At 41.9% G+C, this 23,364-nt stretch overlaps 1 protein-coding gene across 1 annotated transcript; it reads left to right on the top strand.

Annotated features, from left to right (window-relative positions):
* The first annotated feature begins 2,938 nt into the window (after positions 1-2,938).
* Positions 2,939-12,542, top strand: LOC101168704 (synaptotagmin-1-like). The gene is made up of 7 exons (XM_023955405.1): positions 2,939-3,231; positions 4,747-4,915; positions 7,211-7,377; positions 7,676-7,771; positions 9,464-9,631; positions 10,876-11,043; positions 12,405-12,542. The coding sequence occupies exons 2-7, from the start codon at positions 4,828-4,830 to the stop codon at positions 12,540-12,542; spliced, it is 825 nt and encodes a 274-aa protein (XP_023811173.1). The 5' UTR covers positions 2,939-3,231; positions 4,747-4,827.
* The last annotated feature ends 10,822 nt before the right edge of the window (positions 12,543-23,364 follow it).

The raw sequence follows: 23,364 nt of genomic DNA, 5'->3' as shown, positions 1-23,364 counted from the left end.
TCAGCCCACGTTCCGTTGCTGTGCAACGTTTAGTACATAGAGCCTGGAAAAGTGTCCCTGTCTGACGTGTGCACGCTAGACTCCTGTGGCTGGAAACTGGCATTTCTGTGGGTTTACATGGACTTTTCACTGGAAGCGGAGCGTAGAGCCCGGATTCCAATGACAACCGGGACCTTTCTGTGTGGAGTTTGCACGTTCTTCCACATTCCAATGCTCCCAAGAGACTTCCAGGTGAAAGAGGGTTACACTTCCTGTCCAGTGGAACTTTCTGTGTCCAGCAATGGAGCAACAGTTTGTGCTCGTATTTTCTATTTCTTTATTCGAAACAGGGACGGCACACATTAATAAACTTTCCTGTCAACATGCCAGAGTTAGCCATAGGGCTATTTTTCATCTGCAGTCCCTTGGTAGAAGTTAGTCACCCTAAAAGATCACAATATAATTACATATTTACATAGCATTACGTACATATATTTAACCATACATTCTGGAAAAATTAGCAGTTAACCTAAAAGTAAAATTGGTGACAAAACAATCTAAAATCAGACAAAAGTATGAACATATACAAGACAAGATGGTCGCGGGGATCGGTGAGTGGAGCTCAATGAACCGCTTCTATAACCGTGTCTCAAATGAGTTTTAATTGTTTTGATTTCCCATAGTTCCACTCAGTAGCGGCTGTCAGGAATAACACGTCTTCTAAAGGAAATGATGACGCTCTGTTGTGACTCGCTGTCCGGATGTTAACAAACTGGTGAAGAGGAGGAGATGAACGATTTTGTACATGAGACAGATTTGACCCAACTCAGTAATCCATGTTTTTGTAATCTTGGTGAACAATGTTGGGTTTCTTATCCAAAGCTTCAACAGCTTGTTTGTAGAATGTTTGCAGAGCTTTTAAGGATGAATCACAAGCCTCTCTAGCTGTGTTTTGAAGAAACTGTGGTTCCCAAGCAGCAGGTTTCTTAACTGGAAAAATACTGTAAGCCTGAAGTAAAACTACTTTATTTTATATTTGTTTAACCTTTTTATTTAAAGTGAACATGACGGAGGGCAGTATTTCAGGCTGGAATCCATGCTGAGAATCTCATCCTGTCAACAAATGCCCCCCCCTCCTGATCTGAACAATGTGCAAAATGAAAGAAAAGACGTAACTGAGGGCTTTTCATTCTGATTTATAACATGTGATATGAAAAGTCAGTCCTAGTTAGAGGCTGACACAGAGGTGACAGAGTAGCTGTTCAGAGAGCAGATGGAGGAAGAAGAGCCCCAGCATGGTCTGATTTGAAACGTCATCTGCAGATTCAACAAGAGGATATAAATCCAGGCCCTTTCCTCAATATCTGGAAACCAGTGGCATAAAAGTCTGTGGTCAGAACTCCTCCATCATTGGATGAAACCAGTAAAGCCATGAGCTTTAGGTCCAGCTGCCTGTCTGTGGAGCCGACTCATGCCTATGGGGCACGACGGTGACCCGTACAACCGAAATGTTCCTGTGCAAGCTGCCAGCAACAGGCTGTAGTGAACAACATGCTGTGCAGCCTGTTGTGCAGTTGTTTGTGTGGACTCTATGTGCACGTATCGATCACCTGCACACCCTGTGTGTGTCCGCTGGGGGTCAGTACCTGCTCCATGTTAACTGTTTCTTTTGTTGTATGAAACAGAGCATGGACTTTATATTCTCATAGTCTTCATCAAAGTATTAGAATCAGAATAAAGGGTTAAAATAACCTTTTTCTCCTTTAACTGAAAAGGTGAAATCCCACTGCAAGGCCAAGAAATGAAAGGTAATTCAAGTACAAAGACACAGTCTCACTGCATTTAGATTTCTTATTCTAAAAGTATCTTTTGACTGTTATAGTGGGGCCTTTTGGGACATCAGGCTGCAAAGCGGTTGTTCTGTTAGCAGGGGAAGGCTTTATGTCCTCTCTTCCCACTAATGAACTGCATCGTCGCAGCAAAAACGGTGTGGTGATCGTCAGGGTTGCTGTTTCGGGGAAATGTTCCGTTTTCATGTTCTCCCCGGGATGTTAGGTAGAAATAAACGTGCTCATGACATCGGCCCCAGCCGACGCTTCACACGTGAACTGTTGTTAAAACATGCAGATGTCGCAGCTTCGCTGCACGGTCACAGTGTGACATTTGAGTGACTCCACCTGTGTTTGAACACCGGCTGTGTGTTCTGCAGGCGTGGTACCGCTGCAGGCTCAGGCAGACAGAGACGCAGACTCAAATCCATCAGACCTCTAAACCTAGAGGAATATAAGCCGGAGTGACAGGAAACCAGAAGATGAATTCCTTCTAGCTCTCAGGTATTGCTCTCTTTTTTTCTCTCACCCACCTTCTTCAATGGACTGAGTGACGCTGACCCTGTTCTGGACCTTCTCACAACACACAGCTGTTGAGCTGTTGTCCTGCTCTGTCCATCAAGTCTGTCTTCTTTTCACTAAATAGTTTGTATTTTTTCTGTCTTTATTTATTTATTTATTTATCTTAGGGCTGCACTGTGGTGTAGTGGTTAGCACTCTGGCCACAGTGAAAAGGCCTTAAGAGCAGTGGTTGGGGTGGAAGGCAGCAATAAATCAGAGAAAGGAGAAAAGGACCGTCCAATGATCGGCAAAATGTCACAAAGATCCACACATTTTTGATGACTGTACAGTGAGACACACACTCTCTTGCTTTAGAGTGTGAGCTGCTTAATGCTTAATGAATTTGTGTGTTCTGTATGAGTGTCATCCTAATTTTGGCCGTTTTAAGATGTAACATAATGTCCATAGATGTAACAACAGAAGCAGGAAGGCCAGACGCACCACCCAAACCCTTCTGTCTGCACCACCCAGGGCAAGCAGGGTAACATGTTGATTAGTCCCCCTCAGCAGCCTTTTGAGGAAGGCTTCGTGTTTCATTAAGGGGGGCACATGTCCTTCCTTTGATCAAAAACACCAAGCAGCGTTTCATGGGAGTCAGATCGGAGCAGGCGTCCGCCTGGACGTCACAACCGTTCTTTCCGTTTCCTCCTAATGGGATCCAGATCAGATGGAATGTAGGCTGGCCCATTTTTCTGGACGATGAACCCAAAACACCCCAGACGTTTCACTTTGACTCCACCAATCTCCAAAACTAAAGGGCTTGCTCTTTTATATTTGTAATGGGTAGCAGGATTTTGTGGGCTTTTCTAAATCAGGATTCCTCGACTTTGACCACGTTTGCATCGACAACGAGCTGTGAGTGGTAAGAACCTCCTGTATTTTTAAAATGTAGGTCATGACTTCATCAACATGCCAATGTTTGACATGTATAAAATATTATTTTATTTTCTACTTATACTATATGCCATGTAATTTCATATTCCTATTTTGTTTTGGTTTTCTAATTTTCTTTCTTCACATATAAGTTTGTGGTTTAATATTTTTATTGTTGTATCTCTTTTCAAACCAGTCCTAAACTCTCACCTTGCAGTGTTTCCATGTTACCATTCGCCGGCATGTTGTACAGTGTCTTCTGCACCAGACAAAGAAATGGAATTTGAAGCGGAAAATATCCAAAATAATCTTCCAATTGGGAAATTCTTGAGAACGACCAGTTTATTGTTCTCTTAACCATCAGCTTTGTAGACCAGGCAAACAGTTCATGTTGGATTAAGGAACCATGGAAATATGTGTGTTTATGTGCAACCACTGTGGCTTGTTGGCAAATGCAGTTGCAAAGCCTGTTCTGCAGAAAGTTCAAGGATATTGAAGATCATGAATCAGAGGAAGTGAAGCGAGCCTCTGGGTGCTGTTTGTTTTGGGTGGGGGTCAGCTAGTGGAATTTGTCAGGCGTGTCATCAGACTCTGACACGTCCAGTGGTGAAGCTCATTCTGTTTAATGCAGAGCTTTTTCAGTTTACAAGCCCCATGTAAAACATTTCCAAGTGAACAGCAGGAAACAGAACAACACTCTTCTCTGCTCTGACGTTGTCTGGACTTATTTGGTTTCAAGTGAACCAGAGTTCCTTTCCCCCGATGATCTGGAACAAATTTTCAGCCTGAATACATCCAAGCGAACCCTGATCCAGGACCAGGAACCGCTCTCTGACCCATCTTACGAGGTGGTCTCAGTTCATTTCTGATCACGAGCTTCAGTTCTCTCTGAGATTCCTCAGTCTGATTACAATCGGTCCTCGGAGCAGAACAACTGAACCAAAAGGGCCACCAGGCTGGTGGTCACGTGATCTAAATACAGTCAGAATGTAGCAACAGATGAGCCGTGGACAAACCACTGAGTGAGAGAACCTTACAACTGTGGACGCGCAATGCTAACCGAGCGACCCAGCATTTTACGACTGCACGCTTGCAATCCTAACTAAGCGGTGGCCTCGCTGGGCCCTCGCTGGGTTTGTGAGCAGTTTTCAGGGGGGGTGTTTGTCATCTGGGTGCAAACACACACACTGGGCGGTAACCTTTCTGGTTGTTTTGATTGGCCAAAATTTGCAGGTCAAATCCGGTGAGGCAGCGGGGCGAGGCTTTCATTATTTTAGAGGTTTTAATAGAAAAAATATTAACGCTTCCTTTTAAAGTACAGTACTTACAGTGTACTTAAGTGGTATTTACATGGTACTTATTGTACTTAAAGTGTAGTTTCTGTGGTAAATACATGGTAAATACCATGAAACATACGAGTGCAGACCTAAAGGTCAAGTATTTTTTTTTAATTAAGATAGTGGTTTTTTGACCTTTCAACACTTTCTCCATCTTTTGCTTCCAGATCTCTTCACCTACCACCCTGCATGCCCAACAGAAGCTTGACATTTTTGACAGAGTTGTGACTACTGCCACATAGCCGTCAATGGGAGCCAGCAGAGGAAGCCTGACACCCACCACTTCCACGCACCACAATGCTTCCAGCTTTGAGGACCTGCTGCGTGGGATCCCCTGTAAGCCAAACAGAAACGTGCCACGTAAACAGTGGAGCAAAAAAGGATTCAGTCAGCCACCAGTTGTGTAGATTCTCCCACTTATAAAGCTGAGAGAGGTCTGTAATTTTCATCATAAGTAAACCTCAACTGTGAGAGACAAAATGAGGAAAAAAATCCTGAAAATCACGTTGATTTTTAAAGAATGTATTTGTAAAATAAGTATTTTGTCATAAGAAAAGTTCAATTCAATACTTTGTTATATATCCTTTGTTGACAATGACAGCAGTCAAATGTTTTCTGTAAGTCTTCACAAACTGTTGCTGGTATTTTGGCCCATTCCTCCATGCAGATCTCCTCTAGAGCTGTGATGTTTTGGAGCTGTCTCTGGGCAACACAGACTTTCTATGGGGTTGAGATCTGGAGACTAACTAGGCCACTCCAGGACCTTGAAATGCTTCTCATGAAGCCACTCCTTCGTTACCCGGGCAACGTGTTTGGGATTGTTGTCATGCTGAAAGACCCAGCCATGTTTCATCTTCAATGTCCTTGCTGATGGAAGGAGGTTTCCCCTCAAAATCTGACGATACATGAAAAATAGCCCCAAATCATGATACTTCCACCCCCATGCTTTACAGTAGCTATGGTGTTCTATGGATGCAGCTCAGCATTCTTTCTCCTCCAAACACGACGAGTGGAGTTCTTTCCAAAAAGTTCTTTTCTGGTTTCATCTGACCATGGGACATTCTCCCAATCCTCTTCTGGATCATCTAAATCCTCTCTAGCAGACTGTAGACGGTTCTGCACATGTACTGGCTTTAGCAGGGGGACACGTCCGGCCCTGCAGGGTTTGAGTCCCTGGTGGTGTAGTGTGTTACTGATGGTAGTCTTTGTTACTTTGGTCCCAGCTCTCTGCAGGTCATTCACTAGGTCCTCCGTGGGGTTCTGGGATTTTTGTTCACCGTTCTTGTGATCATTTTGACCCCACAGGTTGAGATCCTGGGGGGACACCCAGATGGAGGGAGATTCTCAGTGGTCTTGTATGTCTTCCATTTCTAATAGTTGGTCCCACAGGTGATTTCTTGACACCAAGCTGCTTACCTGTTGCAGATTCAGTCTTCCTGGTGCAGGTCAACACTTTGGTTTCTGGTGTCCTTAGACAGCTCTTTGGTCTCCATAGTGGAGTTTGGACTGTGGCTGTTTGAGGTTGTGGACAGGTGTCTTTCTATAGATAACCAGTTCAAACATGAGCCATTAATACAGGTAATGAGTGGAGGATACCAAATACTTATTTTCCTTCATAATTTAAAAATAAATGATCAAAAAATCAGAAAATGGGATTTTCTGTATCTTTTTTCTCATCTTGTCTTTTACAGTTGAGGTTTACCTACGGTGAAAATTACAGGTCTCTATCATCTTTGTAAGTGGGAGAACTTACACAGTTGGTGGCTGACTGAATACTTTCAGCTGAACACATAGGTCAATCACAGGCCTCACAACTCTATGCTGTGTCCTTTCTTACTTTGTTACACAGACGGTGTCTGTACTTCAGTCTGACTGTGTGGCTTCAGTTCAGGCAGCCCAAAATATGTGAATTTGTTTTCTGTCCATATGAATTGGAATTCTGTTTTTTTCAGCTTTTTTTATCTGTTTTTTTCCTTAAGTTTTCCTAATTGTCAAAATATCAATCACATAGTATGAAAACATGTTGAAGTTAATTTTAGACTTAGTTTTATGGAGCTTGTGTCACAGCTGCTGGGCAGGATGTCTGAGGGCGTGAGAGCACATTCTGAGATCAAGAAGAAAAGCTGCAGGAACTTGAGAGTTTTTATTCACCAGAGCCCTTCTGCCACTTACTTCAACTACTCTTATTTGGCTTTTGGCTATATTAAGGCCACTATTCACAAAACTCCACTACGTAACTCTGATCGGAGTTTATGTTTACAGTAAAAGCATTTTCTGAAATACCCAGATCAGCTTGTCTGACACCAGATGCTGATGCTCAGCTGCTCTGTTTCAGCACACCTACCATTCTTTGAGATTCTCTGATGTCACTTAATGATTATCATTGTGCTTTTGGTCTTTATGACCTTATAACTAGTCACACTTCAGATTCTCATTAACGTTTTCCTGCCACACAGCGGTAAATCCAACACAAGTCCGTACTCTATTGCACATCCTTCTTTGAGACCGGGTCTGAAAGATCATTGGAGATATTAAAACCTTTGTCATAAATCTGTTTATATGGATCTAACATGAAACACAACACAATGAACAGATGCCCTCTTTAACAGTGTCTCTCTTCATCCCTGGCAGTGCCACAGTGGGCAATCTACACCATCTTTGTATCAGGCGGCCTTCTGATGCTCCTCTGCCTCCTCTGCATCTGCATCAAGTGCTGCTGCAAAAAGAAACAGAAAAAGAAGAAGCAGAAAGACCAGCTCAATCTAAAGGGTGTGAATGGACAAACAACCACGACTCTGGTAAAACACGGAGCTGGAGAAATGGATCAATACACCAGGCGATCACCAAAACAGACTAGATTTGTTTGACATGAGCAGGTTATGTACCATAGGTCTAAAAAATAGTAAGAAAATAAGGTTGTGTTTTTCACCAGCAGGTATCAACTGAATCAGCAATTTGAAGAGTCTGAAGAGATCTAAAAAAACCAAAATGTTGAAATAATTATTTATAGCACACTTTGACATCAGTCAACCGTATTTGCTTAAAAATAACCAATATAATAGAAAGTATTTACAGATTACAGACTCACTCTGACAGGTGCAGCCCGATGTGGAGGATGTTGACTACGGCTCAACAAAACAGCACAGAGGGAAGCTGCTCTACTCCCTGGAGTATAATACAACTAAGTCTGAGGTGAACACATTTCCTCTTTCTCAGTCTTACACAACATGATAGCTCTATAAAACCACGACACTGAGTGCAGTGGGGATCAAAAGTTAGGTACCCAGATAAAATGTAATATTACTGTACGTAAAGAATTCAAGGAAATACAGAGGAATCTTCAAAATGCATCAGATGACATAATGTGTAAAAAAAAGGCCTTATTTCCATCATTTGCTCTTTCAGAAAACAAAATAACTGTGTGTGCAAAGGTTTGGGCACCCTGCAGAATTTATTGCATGCACCACCCCACTTTGAAAAAACTGACATGGATTGTTCACAATCACTGTCTGGAAAGACCAGGGGATTTCAATCTGACAGAATGTAATTAAGAAACAGTCAACAGGAACAGTGGAAGTTATAGGAAGATCTGGAAAACCAAGAAAAATCTCACGTTCCTGAGCAGCTCACAGGATAGTGAGAACAGGAAATCCACAAGGACCCCTCCAGAAAGACCTGGTAGACTCTGGCTTTGTGGTACAATGTTTTACTGTGAAAATATACTTGTACAAATACAGTCTCTCTTCTAAATCCTCACCACAAAATTCATCATTTGAAGTTCACAAATGAACATAGAAAACTTCTGTGGACAAACAAAGTTAACATGGAACTTTTTGAGCAAAAGTGGAATTAGGAGAAGAAAGGGCTCAGAGTTTAAAAATAGGAACCTCTGTCCAACTGCTAAGCATGGGGTAGGAGCAATCATGCTTTGGGGTTGGATTGGAGCCTGCGGCACAGGAAAGTAGAAGGAAGAATGGTTTCAACATTTCAGCAAAGTTTGGATGTTAACTTGATGGCATCTGTGAAAAAGATGAAGATGAGAGGATGGCTTCTGCAAATGAATAATGATCCTGAACACTCCTCAAATCCATGCTAGGTCCATGAAGGTTTTGCCGGCCTTCCGAATCACACGACCTCAACATCATTGAAAATCTATGGATAGACCTGTCGTTGTGTCCTTGGGCAAGACACTTCACCCTCCTTGCCTCCAGTGTGGCTCCACTGGTGTGTGAATGTGCGTGAATGTCCCCATGATGGTCAGAGGGGCCGTAGGCGCGAAATGGCAGCCACGCCTCTGTCAGTCTGCCCCAGGGAAGCTGTGGCTACAACAGTAGCTTACCATCACCAAGTATGAATGAGGAGTGAATGAATAATGGACACAATGTAACCACTTTGAGCTTTTCTGGAAAAGCGCAGGTAAATCCAATCCAGTATTATTATGAAAGAGCAGAGTGTAACAGATGTTCCAGAAGCCCCAAAGAACTGGAAGACTTTTAGAAAGACGAAGGGATGAAGATACCTCAAACAAGAATTGACTCTTAGCTTGCCAGCTTGCCCCCCCCCCCCCCCCCCCCCCCCTTGGCAAGCTGCAGTACTTGCCAAGGGGGGGGGGGGGTAGTACCAGGTACTAACTCTGCATGGAGCCCAAACCTTTGCACAACTTATTTTATTTTCTGTTATTTCAAAGGGTAAATGATGGAAATCAGGCCTTTTTTGACAGATTTTTCCATCTTTATGCACAATGATTGAACATTTTACCTTGGGTGCCCAAACCTTTGATCGCCACTGTAAGTGCAATGCCTTTAGATGCTGTTTCTGTAGCCCTCTGAACTTGAAGCCATCAGTAAATTTGAGAGCCCAGTCTCACCTTTGGGTTTTTTTCAGCTTTCTGTAGGGATCAAACAAGCAAACGGCCTGAAATCCGTAAACGTGGGAAGGAGCGCTGACCCGTATGCCAAAGTCTACATTCTCCCTGACAAGTCCAAAACGTTTGAGACAAAAGTGTTCAAAAACACGCTTAATCCCACATTCAATGAGCTGTTCACCTTCCAGGTAGGCTGTACTTCTGGTCAGACCTTCACTCAACTTTTACATACGTCTATGAAAACCGCTGTTTATACCGAAGTCCCTACAAAGTTGCTTGCCAGAAATGTCTGAGCTCTGACAGTTTTGTAGAAGATCATATAAAGCATTGGTTTCTAAAACATGGTACAGTGTAGTGTTTGATTACTGGTGAATTTTATTGGTGAACTTTTAACATCTACACGTTTGGTTGAATGAATTTGCTGGATTAATTAAAAAGAATGCAACCTTTCACATCATTGTTTGCTCTCGCACATGTCTCTTAGCGAAAATGACTATGAAATAGTTATAGACCGTCACCTTTTGTCATAGTTTCCATGAAATGTAAAAAAGTCATAACCATATGAAAGGTGAAAACTCCTGATACAGTACTCGGGGAGAGGATGTCTTTTTTTATATAAAGGTTCTGTAACATCCAAATCCACTGGAATTTTCTCTCCCCTGGAGAGAATTAGTTATAGAGAATGAAGACATCTGACCTGCAGCAACCTGGTTCACGATGCAATCGCCCAGAAGCATAGTTTCCATTTGTTTAATAGAAACCAGCAAGTATTCAGCTACTTCAGTCATTTGACCTTAAACCTGAGCTTCTTTGGGAGTTTCTTGCATTTGCTTTTGGTTTTGCTAACCTTAATAATAGGAACTCATTAAAAAAAAGCTGCACAAATGTCAGAACTTGGTGCCCTTTGAGAATCAGCAGAAAATTCAAAGTTAGCACAGAAAGATTCCAATTCAGCTTTTAAATGATCCTTCCTATTCATTTGGACTAATACAATTCTCAAGCTTTTCCTTTTAATCATTACTCCATTTTTGAAAAGAATAATGAAATGTATTCAGATTATTTAGATTGCATGCTGATCCCAGCAGTTCAAAAGTTATTGTTGCTCTTTTGCTCTGATTATTGTTATTCATGTTTTTAAAGCAATTTTGGACTTTCTTTGGGTTATTTTGTCTCTTGTTATTTAGCTCATCAGTTTTTGCAGTCAACATTTGTGCTTTTAATGATCTCTTTTCGTTTCTTAATTCTAACATTAGCTTGAAAGTTAAAAATGAATTATGATAATTATCAATTATTACAATCTCTTAGAGTGGCCGCAGTGATCAATAATACTTCAGCCTCTTTGGTGACCACCTTCAACTGCCTGCAGGCACAAAATGCTCTTTTTTAATGATGTCATCTTTGATGAACCTGAAGTTTTGTTTTGTGCTCCCAGCTCTCAAAGTCTAAGCTTCTCAAGTCCACCGTGGTGATAAAAGTGTTCGACTTTAGCCGATTCACCACCCACACAATCATTGGTGAGTTGCGGGTGCAACTCTGCGACATCAACTGGAACCACGTCAGGGAGGAGTGGGGAGGTCTGGAAGAGCCAGCTATGTTTGAGGTAATTCTCTTCCACTGTGAAGGCAGATCATGAAGATAGGATGAAGGTTGGGATTCATTTAGATCTCCTCCCATATTTTGTATTATATTTTAGGATGTCCATAACTGATCATAGCAACCCATCTCAAAATGACAAAAAAATGTTCTGACAAGCTCCATGTTTGTGTAAATAATGTCCAGGTATTTTTCAATAATTCATTTACACAGGTATTCAGACTTCCAATCAATTATAAAGTAGAATTGGTTTTAGCAGCCTTTACTATGTACATTTTGCGCACATTGCACTGATGAAAACTGGTCATACGTGAATAATTGTGAAAAAAGAAAAAAGTGTGGTCTTTACGTGAAATTTTTCACAGATGTATTACAAATGAACCAGGTCTGAACCATGGAAAAAACATGAACTGTGCGTGATTCTTGCAATGTTTATATGCAATTCATTAGTGATTCGTGCGTCAATGATGTAATTTTAACATGATATGTGCGCCTTATGTGAAATATAAAAGTTATAAATCAGTAGTACATGAGGGTAAAGCCTATGGGGCATGCTGACGTGTGGAACGGTTGTGAAAAGCCACAAAATCTGCGTATGCATCTCACAAAAATCACACACATTTGCGTAAGATTTACGTGAAATTGTGTGTAAACTACATAAAATGTGCATGAACGGCATAATTCTCAACCAAGCAAAAAATGTGAACAGCAGAGAACCTAATTCACGTGAAGACCCGTCAGCCGAAACCCTCGACGGACATCTGCACACATCAACGTATGACGAACTCAAGAAACACTTATGTATGTCACACGTGTATCACGAGAGACTAAAATTTTATACGTGGAAAATACACAAAATGTACGTACTGGATGTGTGACACGACCTTCAGACTGGTGGATTTCTGCTGATTCTACCCGGATCCCGTCAGCTTCTGTTAGTAAACTAGAGAGGATGGAGAGATTCTGGAGCAGTCTACCAAATTGGGATTTTTATTTTAGCTTCTCAAATAGTTAGAAATGTCTTGGAGTGTTTTTTTTCTTTTTCTGGAGTCTTGTGCCTGCACTCCAGAGTTCTTATTTTGTTTCCTTTTGTTTTCTACTCTGTCTTGGCCCCTCTTGCTTGAATGTTAAATCTGCTCATTTTTCGATAGATGAAGGTTCGACGAAGATATCGTCTTCTCTGTGGTTTGTTGCTGGGTAGAACCTGAATCTGCAAAATAGAAACACAGCAGTGTTACCTTCCAATAACTTTTCATTTGTTTGACTCTCATTTTGTAACTGAAAGGATTTTTTAAGAAGGGAATTTCACAAATTATTATGATTTTGGGCAAAGTGTGACTGCTTTGACCGTTGACTTGTGTTCAGCAGGAAGTAGACTTTGGGGAGATCTGCTTCTCGCTGCGTTACGTTCCCACAACCAGCAAACTTACCGTTGTGATCCTGGAGGCCAAAAACCTGAGGAGCATGGACTTTGGAGGAAGCTCAGGTAAGACAGAGATGGACTGAAACCATTCTCAAATATTTTGTGTTTGCCTGTACTATACACATAATGTAAAAAAGACCAGTGTCCAACTTGCCATTTTTAAGCAAGGTTTTAAAAGAACTTGTTTTTATTCAGCTGGAGGAGTTTCTCTTACAAAAGAACATTTCTGAGATAAACCAGTCTGGCTTTGATTGAACCACAGCACTGAGACAGCCTTGTTAAAAATAGTTAATGATGTCAGGTGTGCCTTGTATTCAGGTCAGATCTCAGTATTAGTTCTACTAGAGCTAAGTTCTGCTTTAGACACTGTTGATCACCTGATCTTTGTTAACAGACTTAAAAGTCTTGGCCTTTCAAGGACTGTTCTCAAGTGGTTCGAATCGTATCTCATGGAGAGAAACTTTATGGTTAGCATGGACACACACTTTTCTGGGGTCCATGAAATTAATTGTGGTGTGCCTCAAGGTTCCATCCTTGGCCCCTTGCTTCTTTTTTAACCTCTATTTTACTCAAACTTTTTGCAACACAGCATTGTACACACTTTTCTCCATGGTTTCCACAATAATCAACATCAATACAGTAGGTACTATCAAACAGGGTACACACAGGAGGTTGAATTACCACAATACTCTTCATGTAAAGTAGGAAGAATGAATACTAAACATGCCAGCATTTGACTAGAGGTATTATTAGGCTGATGACAGTAGCAAGGATTTTGCTGGGCCCCATCTTATGTTCAAGATGTGCATCTGATGTCTTAGTAGAAAACTTATTCTTTCCATTTGAAAGAGTTATCTTACCTTTTGGATCCAGGTACCTAGAGAGGGTGGCTCTGTTTTCATCCATCTAATCGTAATGCATTTTAAAGCTGCTGTAAAGAGCACATTTAGAAGGTATGATTCTGTTCGCCCTCGTATCTGTGCTGGGAGGATAGCAATGAGCACTACCATCAAATCTCTTGGTATGTCGATTTGGAACATCTGTTTCAAAGCTCTGTACACCTCACCCCAGAAATTTGGCAGTTTAGGGCAAGTCCAGAACACGTGTGTAGATGGGCACCGCTGATCCACAGTTCCTCCAGCACACGCTTGGTACATTAGGATTCATCTTGGAAACAATGTCTGGGGTCCTGAAGTATCTACTAATTATCTTCCATTTAAATATCCTCCATGTGTTTGACTTTGTGGCCAGGTGTGCCTCCATTCATGCATCCTCCCACATTTCATCAGGTATGCCTCTGGCTGCCTCCACCTCTGACCCCTGCTTAGCCCCAACAGGTCCATCATCAGGCAGTGACACAAATATTTTGTAGTCCTTTGTTATCATCTTTTTATCCCCACCCTCTTTTTGATATTGTATTAGCAGAGCTTCAATTGGTGTGGGGTTCAATACTTTGTTCCCCTCTTTGTGAGTGGTCAGAAAGGACCACATCTGCAGGTACCTGAAGAAGTCAGACTTTTTTAGTTGAAATCATCTGCTTATCTGTTTAAATTCATGTTGATGGTTTCAATATGTCCAAAAAAGGAGATGGGAAAAGCTGACCATCGATTGAAGTCATTTCAGATTGTATTCAGATGTTTACCATAGTTAGCATCAAACAGTTTATCTAACGAGGGTGGAATAAAAGCGTCCAAGTATTTTTTTTTTTTTTTTTTTTTTTTTTTTTTAAACTTGTCCTGTCCAACAGCTGGGCAGACAGATGAGAGCTGAGGGCCTCTTGTGTTGGACATATTTTACTTTAACAAGAGGGGTTATTAATCTTCAGACTAACCAAAGGTATGTCAGAATAAACCCCTTTTGTAATTGAGGCCAAACTTTATTAATTTCAAACATGTTTGAAAATCTTTGGTGTTGGACCGGACGGAAAAGGAAAGAAGGGAAGAAGAGAGAGGGACGTTAGAGAGAGGGGGGGGGGGGGGGTAGGAGGGTGATAGTAGGAGGGGAAGGGGGATAAGACCATGAAGCAGCATAAAGCAACAAGTTTACTGGTTGTTAATCACCATGGTAAGGCTCAAATGCAGTACAAAAAGGGCGGGGCCCGTCCACACACACACTCAAATGTTATAAAGACACCTGCTAGCTGCAAAAATGTCCACCTGTCGACATGTACACAAAACAGATAGTGCTCACACGCATACTTATGCCTTAAAACCAACTAGTGTGAAACATTTCAGTCATTCAGTCACGCAAACCGCCAGTGCAAAGGTGAGCCAACACCCGTGCTCAGGTGAGTGTTTATGTTCTTCTAAAATGGATGGTGGAACGTGACAAGAAGGAGGGAGAGTGCCCAGCCATCCCCACCCCAAGACCCCCACCGCAGCAGCAGCGGCAGCCGGAATCCCCCCAACGCCACACGGAAACCGTCAGGGAACAACCGCCGCCCGGGCGACCAAGCCCGCCACCCAGGCCAGGGCCAGCAGGACCGCCGCAAGGCCCCCAGAGCCAGAGAGCAGGGAAGCACGGAGGGAAAGAGAGGGCCGCCCCAGCCCAACCAGGAGAAGCGTCCAAGTATTTAATGCCTTCTTCATCCCTTGTGCTATCCTAGGCACTTTAACGTTGGGAGTTGGGTCATCTAGACCCACTAGATAGTGCGCTGAACCTTTTTTCTTCAATGATTTGTGATCTTCACTGGTGTCCATGGATTACATGAAATCTTTCCACCTTTATCTACCTTTATCATAGTAGGGATAACACGTCAATGTAAGGGTGGGGTCATCTGGACCCCATAAGATAGCACAAGGGTTAAGCCACCAAAATCTGCGTAGCTGTTTTACTAACAGTGGGACCTTACTATTAAGATCCATGGCTTCTGTCTTGTCCACATTTATTTTGTATCCTGAAAAATAGCCATATGCGGAGATCCGTTCCTTCAAGCATGGTATAGTTAGGCCTGGCTCTGTCAGGTACAATGGGGCATAATCTGCATATAATGATATTTTATGCTCTTCTTTGCCAATTAAAACTCATTTGATACCATCATCTTCCCTAATTAGCTGGACCAATGGTTCAATACTAATAGCAAATACAACAAAGGAAACCCCTATCTACAGCCCTGCTCCAGATTGAATCTAGCTGATTTAAAGCCATTTCCTTAAACAACTGCTTGGGGGGGGGGGGGGGGGGTCACATCGGTGTGACGGTGTGGCACCGTCAGATGACGAGGGGGGGCCACACCGTGTTTTATTGTTTGTGCATTTGTGTATTTTATGTTTTAAAATTACTACCTCTGGTGCCACCTGGATGATGATAGGAGAACAACGCCCAACATGCGTGGCTTAGCGTTCAAAAGGGAGCACCACAGGTAGTGAAATGAGGAGTGAGACGGAGGTGCCATGCGCTGGTGCGGCCCTGCGTGTAGCAACTGTGGTGCTAACTGTTTAACTGTCCTGAATAAAGACAGAACCTCCTCACCTTGGCTCCTCTGCATCCTTTCCCGGCGGGACCCCGTCACAACATCACTAAAACATTTATAAAATGCATTTATGAAGCCGGGTATTTGTTGTTTTTGAGGGATGAGAAAACTTGCTTGATTTACCAGCCTTGAACTGGCTCGTCCAGTTCTTTGAATACTGTATCAGATAGTTCAGGGAAATTTATATTTTGTAAATATTGTGCTACAGAAGATTTGTCAGGACAGGTATCATCTTGGTAAAGATCTTTATAGAATTTTGAAAATGTATCCTCAATTTCCTTTGGGTTTGTAACAATTGTTTTCCCTGATTTTAACTTCCGAACAATATTTGAGGATTGTTGTTTCTTAAGCGTAAAAGCTAAGAGCCTGCTCACTTTCTTTCCATGTTCATAATATTGTTGTTTGGCAAAGCAAAGGTTTCCCCCAACCTTCTCTGTAGTTTAGAACTTACCTATTGAATTCTATGACTTCATGTTCCCTATGATTTTAAGTTTACTATACAATTACCGGTATGAAGCCTAATGTTGTAATATTGGGATATGTAAATAAAATTGAATTGAACATTCTGCCAGAGGACCTGAGGGCCACAGAGATCATAGTTGCTTTTATGAAAAGGCTCAAGACCAATCTAACCTGGCTTTTAGCTAGTTTTACTACTTTTATTATTTATTTAGTTTGTTTGTTTGTTTGTTTGTTTATCCATTTTATCTTGTTTTATTAATTTACTCTAGATTATTGATGATTTATTTGAATATTCCTTATTTTAATGTTTTATTGCTTTTATCAGTATGTCTTTCATTTTTATTTCCGGTGCTTCCTCAGTATGACCGTCTCCCTCTGGGTCGGCTGCTGTTCAGCCGCTGCAGCTCTAGCTGGGAACCTGCACCGCGCCTTGCTGTGGTGGAGCGGTCCCCGCCTGGGATGCTGCATTTGGCTGCTAATGCAGCTGTTCACAGAGAGGGAGGTCCCAAATATTAGCGTTTCCAATAACAAACATTTTGCTTTCATGCTCAGCCTATGCATTGTCTATCGCCATCAGTTAGGGGGTGGACGGTATGAAAGGGGTGGGGTTTGTGTGTAGGTCTGTGGAGGGGGATTTATTTTAAATTTTGTGCTGTTTTTACATTATTAATTTTACTTTTTTAGTTCTAGTGTAAAGCACTTTGTGTTTTGTTTTTATAGGAAAAGTGCAATATAAATAAAGTTTGATTTGATTTAAACAGGGCTGCCCGACCCTGCTTCTCAAAACCTACCACCCTGTCTGGTTTCTAGCTGTCCCTGCTCTCCTGTTACTGATCAGTTGACTTGGGTGTTTCCACATTCCAGTAAACTGAACACACCTGAACCAGGTTATCAAGCAGCACAAAGTGCAGGGAAAGCTGGAAACCAGGCAGGGTGTTAGATGTTGAGGGCCAGGGTTAGGAAACTGTGATCTTTAGAGGCTTCAAAGTAACTTCTCATACTGGACAGAGACAGGCTTTTGTAGCATGTCTCTCTACATGTAGATATGTCCCTCATTATTATTCTCCCTTAGCAACCCGTTGTGCATACAAGGTTTCTACTTAAGAATGTTACCTAATATTACATCCCCTTTTCCTGAAGGTAAACATGAAACTCAAACACATCTGACTTTTCAACTTATGCTATGTAAACACAAAACTGACTTTCAACAGACCATCACTAGAGTGAATTATAATTGGTTGAATGCTATAAAGCTTGTATCCCAGTCCTCTATCATTTCTGCAGCTCCTTGTTGATGTCAGGCCACAAACAGACTCATTAGTCCATTCTGTGCATATGGTTATTTCTGAATTTCCCCTCCTGTGTGTAGGAAAAAAAGTATTTTCTGAAGTTATGGCAGAAAAGGAATGATTGGGAGATTGAATCATTTGGAGCAATTGTTCCAAAAAAAAATTCATTCTTGTGGAACTTTTTTTTTCACGGTAACATCTAATGGCCAAAAAAAAAAAAAAAAAAGGTTTCAAAAACATTGAACGTTCACAGATAGGATCTCTAATAATCCCTGAGGAAATTTACAAGCATAAAACACACACATAAAAACAAATTAAAAGCAATAAAACTCAATGGATTAAAACAATCAAAAATCAATAGAATCAATGAATGAAAGGAAATTCTTCTTAGATGCTCAGCCAGAGAGCTGTATGGCACGAGGAACAAAAGAGTTCTTCAGTCTGTCTGTGGAGCAGCGCTGGGACAGCAGTCTCCTGCTGGAGAACGCCTCTTGATGGACCTGAACCTGGTCAGAGTTTTCTGCTGTGCCACCTCCTCCACAGAAACCAGCTTCAGTCCCACCATAGAGCTCGCCCTCTTGATGAGCATGACTAGAATCAGCCTGAGAGTTCAGAGTCAGCCTGCTCCTCCCAAGTTGGACCGGCTGGGCGCAGCCTCAGGCTGCCCGCTGCGGTGGCTGCCTGTGAGCTGCCCAGCTGCAAATGCTGCTCACCACAGGGTTTTATTGCTGAGGATAGCACCAAACGCTCCACAGCAATGGTTAAGAGTGCCCTGATTGCAGCATCAGACGTTGGATGGCTGCACCATTTGGCCAAAACATGTTTGGATCACAGGCCTTTTGGTTTCTGCTGCTCGTGTGACTTCAGTCGGTCGTCCTCCTAGGCTGCGGGAGCAGGTGCTGCTGTTTTGTCGCTGTGCTGTTTTGATCGATTCACTGCTCTGCCTGTTCTGCTTCGAGGGGCTGAGTGTGCCTCCAGCTATGGATTCAACTGAAAATTAAAGCTACAAGTAGCATTTAGCGGGCCCGAGCACGTGCCACCGCCTGGCACGAGCGACCGCCCCGTGACAGCCTGTGTGGGGGGGGGGGGGGGGGGGGGGACTATAATCTGTTGCCTTAAAGGACAAAGACTTTTGCATATAGCATGAAAAAAATTCTTAAATCTAAGCCTCGTTTAGACCTCCTCATTTTCTCATCAAGTAGAAGAAGGTTTTTATCAGATTAAGAAACAAGCAATGATGATAATTGCTATCACTGTCCCTAAGGATGAGAACAATAGAACTCATTCAATTTTCACTACAATGTCTAGATGAGTGTCAGCTATGTCTGATAACTTGGCCAATTAGCTGGACCGGGATTTTGAAAAGTGCAGGTGGTTTAACGTCCAGTGTGATGAGTCTGTGGACGGCAACAGTTCAGCATAGCTTTTGGTTTCCACAAGAGAAGAATTCCTGACACATCTGCCCTAACAGACAACTACAAGAGGAGTTGAAATGTATAACACGGTGAAGGAGTTTTTGTGCAGAAAAAGGTACCATTAGAAAAGCTAGTAGCCATACCTGCAGACGGGGCTCCTGCTATGATTGACCGACAAACAGGTTTCATCACTCACTGTAAAGCTGACCAAGACTTTCCAAAATGTCTGCATTACTGCTGCTTCTTTCACCAGTAGGCCTTATGTGCAGAAGTGATTGGCTCTGGACATATAATGACTCCTATTGTGAAAATCATAAAAAACCTCAGCTGCAAAGCAAAACAGCACAGGATTTTTAAGGTGCTATTGGTGGAGATATCTGCTGAATATGGTGAATCTGAACTTGTATTCTTGACTGACATTACTGGAAAACTAAACCACTTGATCTGCGAGCTGCAAGACATTGGTAAAACTATATTTTTTTATTGACCAGCCTGCCTGAGCCAGTGTTTTTCTTGTGGGGATCTTTTCTGCCAGGGCTTGCCAGCTTGGTCAGTGGATGTTGCTGCAGTTGTCTCCCTTGCTGGGACAGCTGGAGTTAAACACAGCAGCCTCACGGCTGTGAAGTGGACCCCGTTGCTGTCCCAGTCTGGATGGGCACTGTGGTGATGTTCCAATGTTCAGGCTGGCTCCTGGTATGAAGAGATTCCCAAGTACCATTTCCTAACCGCAGAGCCAAGGATGTGTTTACATGTTTAGGTCAAAAATGTGATGAACAGCTTCATGTTGTCTATTGATGTAAGTTTAAACCTAAACATGTTTCCCTGTTACTAATCCAGTTGATATGGTTCTCCATCTGTGTCTAGGTGATAGAAAAGCATTTTTTTATATTTAGAGCTCCAAGCAAACAAACAGTTGTCTATATAAGAGCTTTTACAATTGTGGACTTTTAGCAGGTCTCTGAATACATGTGACCAATGTATGGTGGATTTTCACAGACTTTGTGTAAAACTGAAGGTGACAGAGACTTTGGAGAAGTGGCTACATTGCTCTGGACTTCTTTGTTTCATCCACAGAAGAGTAAAATATGTGATTGATTTTGAAAAGCTGCTGAAAAATGTATCTTTTTAAAATTGCAATTTCTAATTTGGGTTTTACATTTTGTGTTCCATTTTTTGTGATTGTATGAGAAAGATTTGTTATTTATTTGGTGTTTAAAGGTGGTACATAATGTATATACACAATCTTCTTAGAGACATTTGCTATATGTTGTGTTTGTTGTCGTTGTAGTTTAATTTCTTTGGATGTATTGAAAGGAAATGAAAAGAAGTTGCAGCATTGATTAAAAAAGCATAAAAGAGACATTTACTGTCTGATGTTACATCTGTAGGAGTGTACTGAGACTGGGTTTTGTTTTGGAGCACATTCATATATTTTGTTTGTAAAAAAAAAAAAAAAGATAAAATATAAAGTTAATTGTATTTTGGATGAATAAAAAAGCAATGATTAGTGCTAAGGATGTATAAAAGACAAACAAAACAAAGGAAATTGCTGTATTTTAGTGTTGAACTAGGCTTTCTAACTGTTCTACTTTCTGTCTGCCACTCCTGGCTAATTTACATGTGAGCACACAGCCGGGGGGGCTAACTCCACTCCTGCAGCAGGGGAGACTGATGAAAAGCTTGAGGATGTAAGATTGAATAAATAAAATCCTAGAGTTGACCAGTTCATTTTATAAATGTAAATATTTTTTATTTTGGTGCTGATAAACTAAACAGATGTTATGATAAAAATATTTGCTTGAGTCAAAATGTCCAAAAATTTGCTTTCAGCACAATAGGGTGATTAAGGTGGTTAAATGTTTCTCGTACGTATAGTGCTGCTTTTCAAACGTGGAGCTTTGTAAGACGCATCTAATTCTGAAATCTCAGCTTCCTGAGACAAACGGCTGATTTCCTATGAAGCTTGATTATATGATCATGCTTCATGATCATTTATGAACATATATAGCTCGTCCAAAATTGTCATATCCATGGGTTCAGAATGGAAGTTTCATCAAATCTATTTAATTTCAGTGAGATCAGACAAAGAATGTGAACGTGAGAGCAACATTTGTGCATGGCGAGATACCCAACTTCGCCGCTCTGTCACGACCACACCCCCGCGTTGAAAGATTTGTTTTTCATCAGAGTAAACTTCAATGGTTTTTCAACAGGTGGACGTCATTTTGAGGTGTGTTTGCTCATCCTACTTGGAGCAGTGATGCTCCAACTAAAACATGTCATTTCCTGTTGCCAACAGGTGGCGCTACACCTGTTTCGGATTTTTCCACTGCAGATGTGTTCAAAGTCAGACTACAATCATGCACAACAAATTTGGATCAGATTAGATTATTTATGGCTGAGTAATGGCCATTTTTCTTTTCATGGCGTGATTTCGAAACGACCTCAAATTTTGACGCGCCGCCACGGTCACAAACAACCGTAAAAACTTAAAAGCTTCGCAATTTAAGATCGGACATGTGTTTAGTTTACAAAACCAAAGTTTGGAGTCATTGTTCAAAGATCTCTAGGAGGAGTTCGTTCTAGAACGAGGCCTGCAAAGGACCAAAATAGAGCAAAAATGACATATTGACATCAATATAGCAGACTTCCTGTGCGACTGACAGCTTGGTCCCAAGAGACGTTTTTGTAGGTTTCCATCTGATGAACATGTCCTGTAAATATCAAGCTTGTATGTTAAAGAACATGGCGGGGCTCTCAAAAACAAACATGGTAGGTGGCGCTATTGAGCCGTTTTTTGTTCACCCATGCAAGTGCTGTGTATCTAAGTTGGAGATATGTAAGACGCCTCTCATTCTGAAATCTCAGCCTCGTGATACAAACGGCTGATTTTTTATGAATTTTTAATTATCTGACTGCAACGCAATCAACCACTTCCTGTTTGGTGGTGGCTTGCGCAGGCACCGTCAGGTGTACACCCATGAAACTTTAGACGATGAGAGAAGACCCTTATGAGTATCTCCTGTTGTAATTTTATGAATGTCGGACAAAGCACAGAGAAAAGATAGGTCAGAATGTGACATAAAATGTATTTGTCAATATCTAGGTGGCGCTATGGAGGTCGTCCAAGATTGTCATATCCATTGGTTCAGAATGGAAGCCTCATCACCTGTATTGAATTTCAGTGAGATTGGACAAGGAATGTGCACGTGAGAGCAACTTTTGTGTGCAACTTCGCCGCTCTGTCACGACCACACCCCCGCATTGAAAGTTATGGCTTTTTATCAGAGTAAACATCAATGGCTTTTCAACAGGTGGACATCATTTTGAGGTGTATCGGCAGTGATGCTCCAAGTAAAACATGGCATTTCCTTTTACCAGCAGGTGGCGCTACACCTATTCCAGATTCTTCCACTGCAGATGTGTTCAAAGTCAGACTACAATCATGCATATCAACTTTGGATAATATTGGATTTTGCATGGCTGAGTAATGGCCATTTTTCTTTTCATGGCGTGTTTTCAAAATGACCTACATTTTCGACGCGCCGCCACGGTCACAAACAACCGTAAAAACGTAAAAGCTTCGCAATTTAACATCGGACATGTGTTTAGTTTACAAAACCAAAGTTTGGAGTCATTATTCACAAATCTCTAGGAGGAGTTCGCTCTAGAGTGAGGCCTGCAAATGTCCAAAATGAAGCAAAAATGACATATTGACCTCAATATATCAGACTTCCTGTGCGAGTGACAGGTGGGTCCTTTCAGACTTTTTTGTAGGTCTCCATCTGAAGAACATGCCCTGTAAAAATCAAGCTTGTACGTTAAAGCGTATGCGGGGCGTCGGGACAAAAGTCACTGTAGGTGGCGCTATCAAGCCGTTTTTCTGCGCCCATGCCAATCTCCTATAAAATACGAAATTTTTCGCGACTCCTGATGTGTGTGCCAAATTTGGTGATTTTTGGGGTATGTTAAAGGCCTCAAAAAGGCGACTCTTCCGGTAGAATAATAATAATAATAATAATTAAAGCTACAAGTAGCATTTAGCGGGCCCGAGCACGTGCCACCGCCTGGCACGAGCGACCGCCCCGTGAGCAACGCCCTGCTCGAGCCATTCTCGTCGTTTTTTCTTGTCCATTCTGGAGCTCCAAGCTAATGTTAATATGACAGCAGCCTGTGGGGGGGGGGGGGGGGGGGGCCTGTAGTCTGTTGCCTTAAGGGACAAAGACTTTTGCATATAGCATGAAAAAAATTCAAGCAATGATGATAA

Source organism: Oryzias latipes, chromosome 6 (assembly GCF_002234675.1).
Source record: "Oryzias latipes chromosome 6, ASM223467v1".
In the NCBI taxonomy this organism is placed as follows: domain Eukaryota; kingdom Metazoa; phylum Chordata; class Actinopteri; order Beloniformes; family Adrianichthyidae; genus Oryzias; species Oryzias latipes.
Note: the sequence above shows the minus strand (reverse complement) of the source record. Positions and strands in the feature narration are given on the sequence as shown.